This window comes from Entelurus aequoreus, linkage group LG11, assembly GCF_033978785.1.
Source record: "Entelurus aequoreus isolate RoL-2023_Sb linkage group LG11, RoL_Eaeq_v1.1, whole genome shotgun sequence".
Lineage (NCBI taxonomy): Eukaryota > Metazoa > Chordata > Actinopteri > Syngnathiformes > Syngnathidae > Entelurus > Entelurus aequoreus.
Window position 1 is genome coordinate 34,875,501 of NC_084741.1, and position 12,682 is coordinate 34,888,182.

Genomic DNA, 12,682 nt, shown 5'->3' on the forward strand with positions numbered 1-12,682 from the left:
TCCCACCAGGGTGCTGTGCCGCAGCCTTGCCTCTGCCCGCTCCACTGCATCCTGGGCACGCCACTTCCTTCCTGTTCTCACCTCCACACCTGCTGAAGATACTTTCCCATCAGCAGAATCTCTGTAGAGCAGGACTTCTCTGGCCCGGGAAACCTTGAACTCCTCTGCCAGACTACTGAAAGGAAGCTGCAGCTTGGTGTTGTGCCCAAACAAAGCAAAGCTGCTTAGGCTCCGTGGCAGACCCAGCGACCTGCGCAGGGACGAGCTGATCTTCCTCTCAAATCCCTCCACGATGGTCATTGGGAATTCGTACATCAGCAGCGGCCAGAGGAGACGAGGCAGGATGCCATGCTGATATATCCAGGCCTTGAACTTCCCAGGAAGTCCTGACTTGTCCACAGCTGAGAGCCACATGTTGAGGTTATCGCTGGTAGCTTGACGTGCAGCGGTATCCTTCAAATCACCAGTGAAGAGCTTGCCCAGGCTCTTCACTGGCTTTTCTGACACAGATGGAATTTGGGTGTCTGCCAGACTGAAGCGAAAGTGGTCGGTTACCTTTCCTTTCCTCAAGACCAAGGACCTGGGCTTAGAAGGCTTGAAACTCATTCTTGCCCAACTAATGAGTCGATCAAGGCCTTGAAGGAGCCATCTGCATCCAGACACTGATGTTGTGGTTACCGTGAGATCATCCATGAATGCTCTAATCGGAGGTTGCCGGGTGCCGGATTTGGACAGAGGGCCTCTGCACTCTACTTCCGCAGACTTCACAAGCATATTCATGGCCAGTGCAAACAGGGACACAGAGATTGTACAGCCTGTGATGATGCCTTTCTCTAGACGATGCCAATCTGATGTTGAAGTGCCAGAGGACACCCTCAGACTAAAGTTGTTGTAATAGTTGAGGGTGAGATTGTGAATCTTCTCTGGAACGTGGTATCTGCTCAGAGACAACTCCACCAACTTGTGTGGAATTGATCCATAAGCATTGGCAAGGTCCAGCCACAGTACTGTCAAATCACCTCTGCTCTCTCGTGCCTCACGGATCAGCTGTGTTACCACACCAGTGTGTTCGATGCACCCTGGAACTCCTCCCTTCTGCACCGAGGTGTCAATATAGGTGTTCTTCAGGAGAAATCCCATGAGGCGATTGGAAACGATTTTCAAGAAGGTGCCGTACAGGGTACTGGCACTGTGCGTTGCGCCACGGGTTTCCTTAGGCAGCCCATCTTGGTCTGGTGTATCTTTAGACCAGTCGGGTTTTTGCAGACCTTGCCACATTTGCAGACTGCACTCGTAGTCAATTGTCCATTCGCAGGGGTCGTTACCAGAAAATCTGTCCGTTCGGGGCGCTCATTCCCCCCCCCCCTCTCGGGCGCCCCTGGGGGTATATCTCTTTAGGGTTTTTCGTAGCTTTGTATGGGTGCTCCCTTGCGAGAGCTGCAGCTTGGGATGCTACCCCTCCCTGCCCTGGTTGCCGTCTTTCCGGGCTGTCAACTGTCTCTCCAGTTGTCACCACACTTTCGGGGTTGTCATCCAGCCTCTTCCTGGAAGTCAATGGCGATGCCATACTGGATTAGTACTATAATACACCTATGGTACAACCTGGACACATCATCAGTGATTCTCCCGGGGTCATAGGGTGTTTCGGGTCTTAATCAAACACCCTCACCCGGGCGACCCAGCCGAGGGTGATCAGTACCTCGACTTGTGTCCAGGTAGCGCTCTACGCCACGCGTCCCCCCTCCTCAACCAGAGCCAACGTGAAGCCTTTTCAGACGCTTCCAATATGTTTTTTATGGCTCTTCTCCTGTGCAGTCCACAAATCCCAAGGAGCCCCAGGACCCGGTGTAAGGACTTGCCTGCAAAACCCCTGCAGCCCACCTCAATAGGCTCGCAGCGGGCCTTCCACCCGTTCCTCCGGCAGTCAGCCACAAGATCTGCGTAATTCACCCTCTTCCTTTCCTGAGCTTCCTCCATTCTGTCCTCCCAGGGGACAGTTAGCTCAAGGAGTACCACCTGCTTGCTGGTTCCAGACATCAAGACCATGTCTGGCCGGAGTGTCGTAGTTGCGATGACCTCCTCTTGGACAAGCTTTCGTTTTTCCTTTCCTCTGGCTCTGCTGTAGTTTGGTTTGGTGTTGCTACCCAGCCCAGCCCGACCAGTAGCTACGGTTCCCACCAGGGTGCTGTGCCGCAGCCTTGCCTCTGCCCGCTCCACTGCATCCTGGGCACGCCACTTCCTTCCTGTTCTCACCTCCACACCTGCTGAAGATACTTTCCCATCAGCAGAATCTCTGTAGAGCAGGACTTCTCTGGCCCGGGAAACCTTGAACTCCTCTGCCAGACTACTGAAAGGAAGCTGCAGCTTGGTGTTTTATATATATATATATATATATATATATATATATATATATATATATATATATATATATATATATATATATATATATATATATATATATATATATATATATATATCCACTCTGACCCGGGGTGGTAGTACCTGTCAGGGTCCCAGCTATGGGTTAAATAGCATTTCAAAGACCTCAACGGTGGAAGTGGCGGAGGATGACACTGCAAGTCACAACAACGGCACTGAAGGCAGATGAAGGCTGCAACAGAGGGTGGTCTTCAGTCGTCATGGATCCATGCCACTGGATCAAGGCCCCTCTCTGCCAAGGACCGTGTGGTGGCTGCAGGCGCATCAGTCTCCCCACGCTAAAAGACGTCACGCGCAAGCGTCCTCCCGAATGGGAACCCATCCATTCTGAGGACAGTCATACTCGACTACGAGTGACTGCCGATGATGATTTGGGAACTGAGGAGACCAATTTTTTAAGCTTTTCAGGTGGAATTCTTTCTCCGTTGCGGTATTTTAGGCTTCATATTGCGCCACACATTTTCAATGGGAGACAGGTCTGGACTACAGGCAGGCCAGTCTAGTACCCACACTCTTTTACTACGAAGCCACGCTGCTGTAACACGTGGCTTGGCATTGTCTTGCAGGGGCGTCCATGATAATGTTGCTTGGATGGCAACATATGTTGCTCCAAAACCTGTGTGTACCTTTCAGCATTAATGGTGCCTTCACAGATGTGTAAGTTACCCATGCCTTGGGCACTAATACACCCCCATACCATCACAGATGCTGGGTTTTCAACTTTGCGCCTAAAACAATCCGTATGGTTCTTTTCCTCTTTGTTCCGGAGGACACGACGTCCACAGTTTCCAAAAACAATTTGAAATGTAGACTCATCAGACGACAGAACGCTTTTCCACTTTGCATCAGTCTATCTTAGATGAGCTCGAGACAAGCAAAGCCGGCGGCGTTTCTGGGTGTTGTTGATAAATGGCTTTCGCTTTCCATAGTAAAATTTTAACTTGCACTTACATATGTAGCAACGGACTGTAGTGACTGACAGTGGTTTTCTGAAGTGTTCCTGAGCCCATGTGGTGATATCCTTTACACACTGATGTCTCTTTTTTATGCAGTACTGCCTGAGGGATCAAACTTCATTGGCATTCAATGTTGATTTTCGGCCTTACTGCTTACATGCAGTGATTTCTCCAGATTCTCTGAACCTTTTTATGATGTTACGGACCATAAATGGTGAAATCTTTAAATTCCTTGCATTAGCTCGTTGAGAAATGTTGTTCTTAAACATTTTACTCAGGCAATTGTTCACAAAGTGGTGACCCTCGCCCCATCCTTGTTTGTGAATGACTGAGCTCAGTCATTCACTGAGCTGCTTTTATCCCCAATCATAGCACCCACTTGTTCCCAATTAGCCTGTTCACCTGTGGGATGTTCCAAATAAGTGTTTGATGAGCATTCCTCAACTTTCTCAGTCTTTTTTTCCACTTGTGCCAGCTTTTTTGAAACATGTTGCAGGCATCAAATTCCAAATGAGCTAATATTTGCAAAAAATAACAATTTTTTCCAGTTGGAACGTTAAGTATCTTGTTTTTGCAGTCTATTCAATAGAACGTAGGTTGAAAAGGATTTGTAAATCATTGTATTCTTATTTTTTTTTACCATTTACACAACGTGCCAACTTCACCGGTTTTGGGTTTTTTATATGTATGTATGTATGTATGTATGTATGTATGTATGTATGTATGTATATGTATGTATTTTTTGTATGTGTATATACTGTACATGTATATATATATTTATACAGTATATATATATATATATATATATATATATATATATATATATATATATATATATATATATATATACACTACCGTTAAGTATACTGGGAAAACCGGGAGGGTCGGCAAGTATGCAGCTGAGCCGCATCAGAGTGGTCAAAGAGCCGCATGCGGCTCCGGAGCCGCGGGTTGCCGACCCCTGATTAGCATGTTTAAAAGTTCTAATTTTTTTTACAAAACTACGAACAATTTTTTAGTTTTGAAAAATATTAATAGCACCGTGTTGTTTCAAATAGAGGAGGAACCTAAATATTAGACAAATCCAAGTTTTGGCCAAAAGACAGCATCTTTTATCATATTTTAAATGTAACTAATTCTGTTTTTTGATAACTTGCACAAGCTTTGAGACACTTGTTGAGCGGGTCTCTGTGTTTCCTGTCACTTTGTGATGAGTGACAGCATGAAACTCTCAAAGGTTGCTTGGGGAGCAGTCATTTGGTGCCACTTGTTGGTTTGCATGTTTAATTCACTATAGACTCCAGATAAAGGACCGCCTTTCTTTTTTAAAACTTTTTTTCTGGGAAAAAAATCATATATTTGGGTCAGTGCTGAAGTTGTATAACCGTCATTCTTGTTGTATTAATCTTCAATAAATTATTCTGTTATCCTTACCAAGTTGACTGAGGTGTGCCCTCTTAACTCATTATTCTTACTGTATAAGATTTTCCTGGTTCTTGTATGTTTCCTCAATTATAATTGAACTATAGTAATGTGTTGTTAAAGGTCAAAGGTCCTCTCGTTTTCTCGCTTCTTCTCATCCAACAAAGTCCTCCTCTGTTTCAGCATCCGCCGTGTGGGCGTGAGCCTTGGAGGCGGCTCTGTGGTCAGTGTACTTAAACTGCCCAATGACTGCTGTGTAATTGTTTTAAAGTGGGCGGTATAGAAGGCTAACTGATTCCAGATCAGCCCCCCGGGGCTGTGCATGAGTGGGGGGAGGCAGCAAGGTGGATCTTTGTGACCCATCGCGCCTCCTCAGAGTGGAATGGCATTCCTGAAGCTGTCACTGGGTGTCTTGTCCCAATTAGTATTTTATTGTTTCATCAATGTGGTTTCCTTTCTTCTCTCTTCCAGGTCAGTGTTACTGCTTGTAAGGATGTTCGCTCAGGATTATTTGTGGGCTCCACTGGTGTTACTGGTTGTCAGTTCCCATTTTCCGAGTAAAGCACAGGATCAAGGTAGGATTTTGAACATCCCTCTTCATTCTTCACTCTTTTGTTTTACCTTCACTTCATGATCATCCTTCTGTCAACTTCACTTACAGTTCTGACCTTTTCTATATTGTGTTTTATCAACCTCCTCCTCAGTAAACTTTTCACGTGGTTTCCCTCTCCGCGTCATCTCAGTTTTGATGAGATGGCTCAGGCCCATCAAATGACATCACATACACACGCGCACAGGCTTAAACAGGATCCTATCACCTCTATCACGGTATCGTCTCAGCCCAACGCCACTGCACCGCTTGCCACCTGGCTGCAGATGCCGCCACGCTTCAGAGCGATTTTAATAAACGCAGCGTAATAGCTCGCTTCAAGGCTGCGATGATTTGCTGTGCAATGTGCTGCACAACATATATAACTCTCCGCTGTGCCTCGCAATCAACCGCACCTCAGTAAACACGATTTAATCAAAGTGGGCGAGCTGTCGGGTTTGTGCAGACAAGTAAGTAAAATACCATGTGCTAATGAGTCGTCATCTGGTGTTAAATCTTAATTGACATTTTCAATTATGGTTTTGCGCCATAGTGTTTTTGTGATGCATGTCACTTCGCCTGTTCAGAGTCAATGATGGGCAGTAACAAGCTACATGTAGCAACGCTACGTAGCTTAAATACATCTCCCCGTAGCTTGGCGGTAGTTTCTCTCCATTTTGAACGAGTAGCGATTTCTATAGCTTAGCTATTTTTAAACCCATGTAGCGAGCGAGGTAGCTTACAGCAAAGCTACAAGCTGCAAAGAGAAAAAATGGACTGCGAATTCAGGCCAAACAAATACAGAGAAAATACAATGACCTTGATGAATGAAAACATCCACATACATACAGAGACAACCCATGATGTTTGTTTGGTGTTTGAATGAGTCGCAATTGGCTAAGGTTAGGGCGAAATATTACGTACTAGCCAATCATAGGAAAGATAATGCGGGTCATCGAAACCAGAAGGCAAAATCATAACAGACACGTACTCATGTCACATGACGACAAGGGAGTCGGTGATGGAGAGACGCTTCAAGCTGACGACTCAATAAAAAAAGAGACATACTTGAAAATGACAGAGGGAGTCTCTCTCGCGGATTAGATTTTTCCTTTCGTGATGAAGACGACGTCCAGGAAACCCACAATAGTGCATGTCCTCGGCCATATTCTGACAAATGCATGCGTTTTAGAGAAAACATAGCCCAAACCTTAGTTTTTAGTTGTTTACTCTGTAAACCAAAATCATAACTGGCTCTTCATCTAAGATGTCCAACACAAACCTAGGAACACACATTCAGGTGAGTTTATATATTTATATATATATATAAATATATATATATATATATATATAAATATATATATATATATATATATATATATATATATATATATATATATATATATATATATATATATATATATATATATATATATGTATGTATGTATGTATGTATGTATGTATGTATATACATATATATATATACATATATATATATATACATGTATGTATGTATATATATATATATACATATATGTATATGTATATACATATATGTATGTATATATATGTATATGTATGTATATACATATATGTATGTGTATATATATGTATATATATATATATATATATATATATATATATATATATATATATATATATATATATATATATATATGTATATGTGTATATATATGTGTATATATATATATATATATATATATATATATATATATATATATATATATATATATATATATATATATATATATATATATATATATATGTGTGTGTGTGTTTATATTTGTATATATAGCTTTGATGTAGCAAGCTACTTTTGTGTAGTTTGTAGGGTGGCTTGCTTCACTTCTCTGGGGATAGCTTCCCCCTGGAGCTTAGCTACATTTAATCGAGAGCAGTGTTGGGTTAATTACTGAAAACCAGTAACTAGTTACTTTATTTAAAAAGTAGCTTAGTTACTAATGCAGTTACTTACACCAAAAAGTAATGCGTTACTGTGAAAAGTAACTATTTAGTTACTTATATTTATTTTTGCCTTTTTTATTTTTTTTAAGGCACCCTTTAATGCCTTTTTAGCCTTCATTTCAGTACTGTTATTGCAGTGGAGAATAATACAATCTGTTGATCAACTTGACATGCGTTTGCTTCACTGAACCCTGCTAAGCAATGTGGTCTACATACAACACACAAAGACAAAGATATGTTTCAAAGGGCCAATTTGTTTCAGGCCAGAACAAATTGACAAAACTATTTTAAATAGCTGCAACATAACATACATAAGTAACAAACAGCATAATAACAACATAGCTGTAAACCAAGGAAGGCACACACTACATACACAAAGCCTAACCTGGCGTTTTTTTCTCTCAAGGATTTCTGAAATAAAATCATGTCTGAAACCCAGAACACTCTACACATTTCCCCAGTTTTAGTTTAGATGGTTCTTAACCTTGTTGGAGGTACCGAACCCCACCAGTTGCATATGCACATTCACCGAACCCTTCTTTAGTGAAAAATAAAATGTTTAGTTTTTTCTTCAAATTCAAGACAAAGTTATAGGTTTTTTTACTGGTGCACAAAATGAACCGTGCATGAACATCACCTCGTTCAAAGAATAAAACCAACACAGTGCATGAACTCACAACAAATTACACACCTGCAAATCAGTGTGACTTTGGCTGTTGCCGTATCCATAATCATCATCATTGGCGGTCACTCGGACGAGTATGACGATCCTTCTTGTAGGGGTGTATCCGTTTATGGAGGATGCCTGTGCGTGACTTTGGTTTACGTGGGGAGACTGGTGCACAGACAGTCACCACACGATCCTTGACAGAATCGGGTCAGGGTCCAGTGGCATGGAGTCCAAGACGTTGAGGTCTTCACTGTATCCCTGGATAGGGGGCAGTCAGGTACTAGGCCTTTGCCAAGGGCCACCTGGAGTAACAGTGGTAAAGGGGTTAACCTCCTAGTGTCCCAAGACCCCATAGAAGAGCCTCCACTGCCGGATGCACTTTAACGTCATGCCCAGGACGTATCCTTAATACGCCGATAGGGAGAAGTTTTTATTTACATGATGAGTCGGGTGTGTGACCTCCGCGGCAGAGGCTCTGCCGAACCCCTGAGGCCTACTCACCGAACCCCTAGGGTTCGATCGAACAGAGGTTAACAACCACTGGTTTAAAGATAAGGAAAGATTGGCCTGGCCCACTAGGATCTCTCTTTATGTTTGTGAACTTTATAGTCTATACATTTAGAGTGATGTGATAATCAAACACTCTAGAAGTCTAGAATGAAAGAGTATATAAGACAATTGACAGAGTGTGTGTACCTTCAGTGCTGAATGATGAGCAGAGGCAGAGTTTGGTGTTTTCTTTAGCTCGCTTTCCATTTTTATGTACTCACTGTGCAGGTGTCATTTGACGCCCGGTATCATGCTTATTAGCTGCCTGAAAGCGGGTGACTCCACTGTAGAAATAGCCTGCATGTCTTCTAGCCCACACGCTGCAATAGCTCTGTCAATGTTGTCCTGGCTAGCATTGCCTCGTTAAAATCCAACCGCTGTTGCTTAGGAGTCGAAGTGTGTCTCTCTTTACTAGCTTCGTTGAAGCATTGATTGATTGATTGATTGATTGATTGAGACTTTTATTAGTAGGTTGCACAGTGAAGTACATATTCCGTACAATTGACCACTAAATGGTAACACCCGAATACGTTTTTCAACTTGTTTAAGTCGGGGTCCACTTAAATTGATTCATGATACAGATATATACTATCATATATACTATCATCATAATACAGTCATCACACAAGATAATCACATTGAATTATTTACATTATTTACAATGAGGGGTGTGGAGGAGGGGGGGGGTAGGATATGGACATCAAGTAGTGGACATAGAGAGAGAGAGAGAGAGAGAGAGAGAGAGAGAGAGAGAGAGAGAGAGAGAGAGAGAGAGAGAGAGAGAGAGAGAGAGAGAGAGAGAGAGAGAGACATCAGAAGGCATAAGAAAAAGTATCTGCATTTGATTGTTTACATTTGATTATTAGTAATCCGGGGAGGGTGTTAGTTTAGGGTTGTAGCTGTCTGGAGGTGAACTTTTATTGCGGTTTTGAAGGAGGATAGAGATGCCCTTTCTTTTATACCTGTTGGGAGCGCATTCCACATTGATGTGGCATAGAAAGAGAATGAGTTAAGACCTTTATTAGTTCGGAATCTGGGTTTAACGTGGTTAGTGGAGCTCCCCCTGGTGTTGTGGTTATGGCGGTCATTTATGTTAAGGAAGTAGTTTGACATGTACTTCGGTATCAGGGAGGTGTAGCAGATTTTATAGACTAGGCTCAGTGCAAGTTGTTTAACTCTGACCTCCACCTTGAGCCAGCCCACTTTAGAGAAGTGGGTAGGAGTGAGGTGGGATCTGGGGTGGAGGTCTAGAAGTAACCTGACTAGCTTGTTCTGAGATGTTTGGAGTTTAGATTTGAGGGTTTTGGAGGTGCTGGGGTACCAGGAGGTGCATGCGTAATCGAAAAAGGGTTGAACGAGAGTTCCCGCCAGAATCCTCAAGGTGCTTTTGTTGACCAGAGAGGAAATTCTGTAGAGAAATCTCGTTCGTTGGTTAACCTTTTTGATTACCTTGGTTGCCATTTTATCACAGGAAAGGTTAGCCTCTAGAGGGGAACCTAGGTAGGTGACCTCATCTTTCCTGGTGATAACAATGTCACCTACTTTTATGGTGAAGTCATTGACTTTCTTGAGGTTGATGTGGGACCCAAACAGGATGGATTCTGTTTTACCCAAGTGTATGGATAGCTTGTTGTCAGCGAGCGAGGTGCAAGTTCTACAGAGCTCAGCACTGAGGATTTTCTCCACCTGTGACTTGTCCTTGCCGGATACCAGCAAGGCAGAGTCATCCGCAAACAAAAACAATTCACAGACGCATGCCGATGACATGTCGTTTATGTATATTAGGAACAGTAAAGGTCCCAATATACTGCCTTGGGGGACTCTACAGCTCACCGAGAGTGGGGGGGACATGGTGCCGTTCACCTCTACCACCTGCTCCCTCCCCTCCAAGTAAGATTGCATCCAGCTCCATGAGGTTTTGTTAAATCCGATTGCTCTGAGCTTATCCAACAGTATAGCGTGGTTAACGGTGTCAAAGGCCTTCTGAAGGTCCAGCATGACCATGCCGCAGTATTTGCCCGCGTCCACCTCATGTTTGATGTGGTCGGTCAGATAGAGAAGGCATGTGTCAGTGGAGTGGTTAGTTCTGAAGCCGGAATGGAATTTGTACATGAGTTTATTAGTGGCAAGGTAACTATCGACCTGTTCATAAACTATTTTCTCCATTACTTTCGAAATGGAGCTGAGAATAGAAACAGGTCGGTAGTTGCCAGGTTCCAATTTGCTTCCTTTTTTAAAGAGGGGAGTTACTCTTGCTAGCTTAAAATCTTTTGGTACTTGGCCTTGTGTAATTGATAGGTTTATTATGTGCGTGATGATCGGGGCAATGATGGAGGCAGCATGTTGCTTTTGTAGCTGTTTCAGTAGATTTGGATTGCTGTTTTGGGCAGTAGATAGGATCTTTGATCCAAGACACAACTTACATTTAACTAAAATTTTGTTTTCTTTATGGTCGACAAAAGAAAAGTTAAAGTTAAAGTACCAATGATTGTCACACACACACTAGATGTGGCAAAATTATTCTCTGCATTTGACCCATCACCCTTGATCACCACCTGGGATGTAGGGGAGCAGTGAGCAGCAGCGGTGGCGCGCCCGGGAATCATTTTTGGTGAGAATATATCCATGTTAAGAAACTCGGCTTCGGCTTCGCCATGATGTCTTGTTGTTAGTAAACACAGACACGCCCCCTCCCACACACACACATACACACACACACAGAGCGCGCCTCTTCTCCGTCGCCTCTTCTGCAGCACTCCAATAAAACACACTCAGATCTTCTCAGTTTCTAGCCGATACTACATAAAAAATAACGTAAATTAACGCAGTAACGCATCATGTAGTAACAGTAATTGAGTTACTGAATATAAAAAATTACGCGTTAGATTACTATTCACCGCCGAAAGTAACGACGTTACAGTAACGCTTTACTTTGTAACGCGTTAGTCCCAACATTGATCGAGAGTAACTTGTAGCTTAGCTTACTACATTTTCCAAGTAGCTTGCCCACTGTTCAAAGTCACGGGTAAACTGTAGACAGCTGACTTTGGGCAAGAGGTGGGTTACACCCTGGACTGGTCACCAGTCAATTAAAAAAACATATAGATATATTTACACACATTTTGAGTCCGCTGTGTGGCTACTTACAGGAATAGAGTATACACTAGGGAATAGAGTATACACTAGGGTTATTCAACTTAAGTGTTTTAGGGGCTCCACCAGGGGGCCGAACTTCTCCTTTCACTATTAGTCTTATTATGTATATTCCAGAGAACCTGGGTCCTCTATAGTAGACATTTGGTTTATTCATTTTGTCAGAATTACAGGAGAGCTCTGCTCCTTTTAAGAACCTTCTGCAAAAATGTGAGTGTCTCACAAGTTTTTTAACTTAATTTGTGGACCACCAGTTAAATAGCCCAATTTATGAAAAAGAGAGGACCTGAAATACTAGTATACCTATAGAAGATGAACACATGACTACTGACTGCATCTGAAATAAACACGCTACAGCCACACCTTATATATAAATCATATTGCGAAAAAATGTGTAACCATCAAAAAGGAGACGACTAACGGGTGCCTTGAGGAATGCCTCAATAATGAAAATTTACAAGGTTGAATACCAGTGTTCTATGTTTGCTAGCATTGTTAAAATGTTTTGAGACATATGGGCGGTACATGAGGATTTTAACTTGAAAGTATTCGTACAATCTTCCACTGGACCACTCAAAACATGGCCTTCCGCAACATGTTCCTTCAAGTGAGCTATAAAAAATTAGCCTTAAATGCTCTGTATCTGTTAAATAGCTGCTTGCTACCAGATCCAACACACTTAAACACACAGCGTGTTTTTTTTTTTAATGCAGTTTGCAATGAAGCACATTAATATAACCCTATAATGTCTGAGCCGACTTGGCACAGACAACATTTTGCATTGTACACTTTTTTATTATTTTTAACAGTAAAGTCATTTTATGTTTTTTACATATTCTAACCACAGTAATTAAGGTTATCCACTGTTTCTTGGTTTACAGGCATCCACTGCATTTACTACTGTTATAAACTGTTTTT

General features: G+C 42.5%; 1 protein-coding gene across 2 annotated transcripts in view; it reads left to right on the forward strand.

Annotated features, from left to right (window-relative positions):
- The window catches only part of LOC133660644 (collagen alpha-1(XIV) chain-like), an 82,021-nt gene that overhangs the window by 35,581 nt on the left and 33,758 nt on the right, over window positions 1-12,682 (forward strand). For both annotated transcript variants that reach the window (XM_062064216.1, XM_062064217.1), the window contains exon 2: window positions 5,289-5,392. In XM_062064216.1, the coding sequence (XP_061920200.1) occupies window positions 5,289-5,392 (104 nt within the window). The remainder of the gene's footprint in view (window positions 1-5,288; window positions 5,393-12,682) is intronic.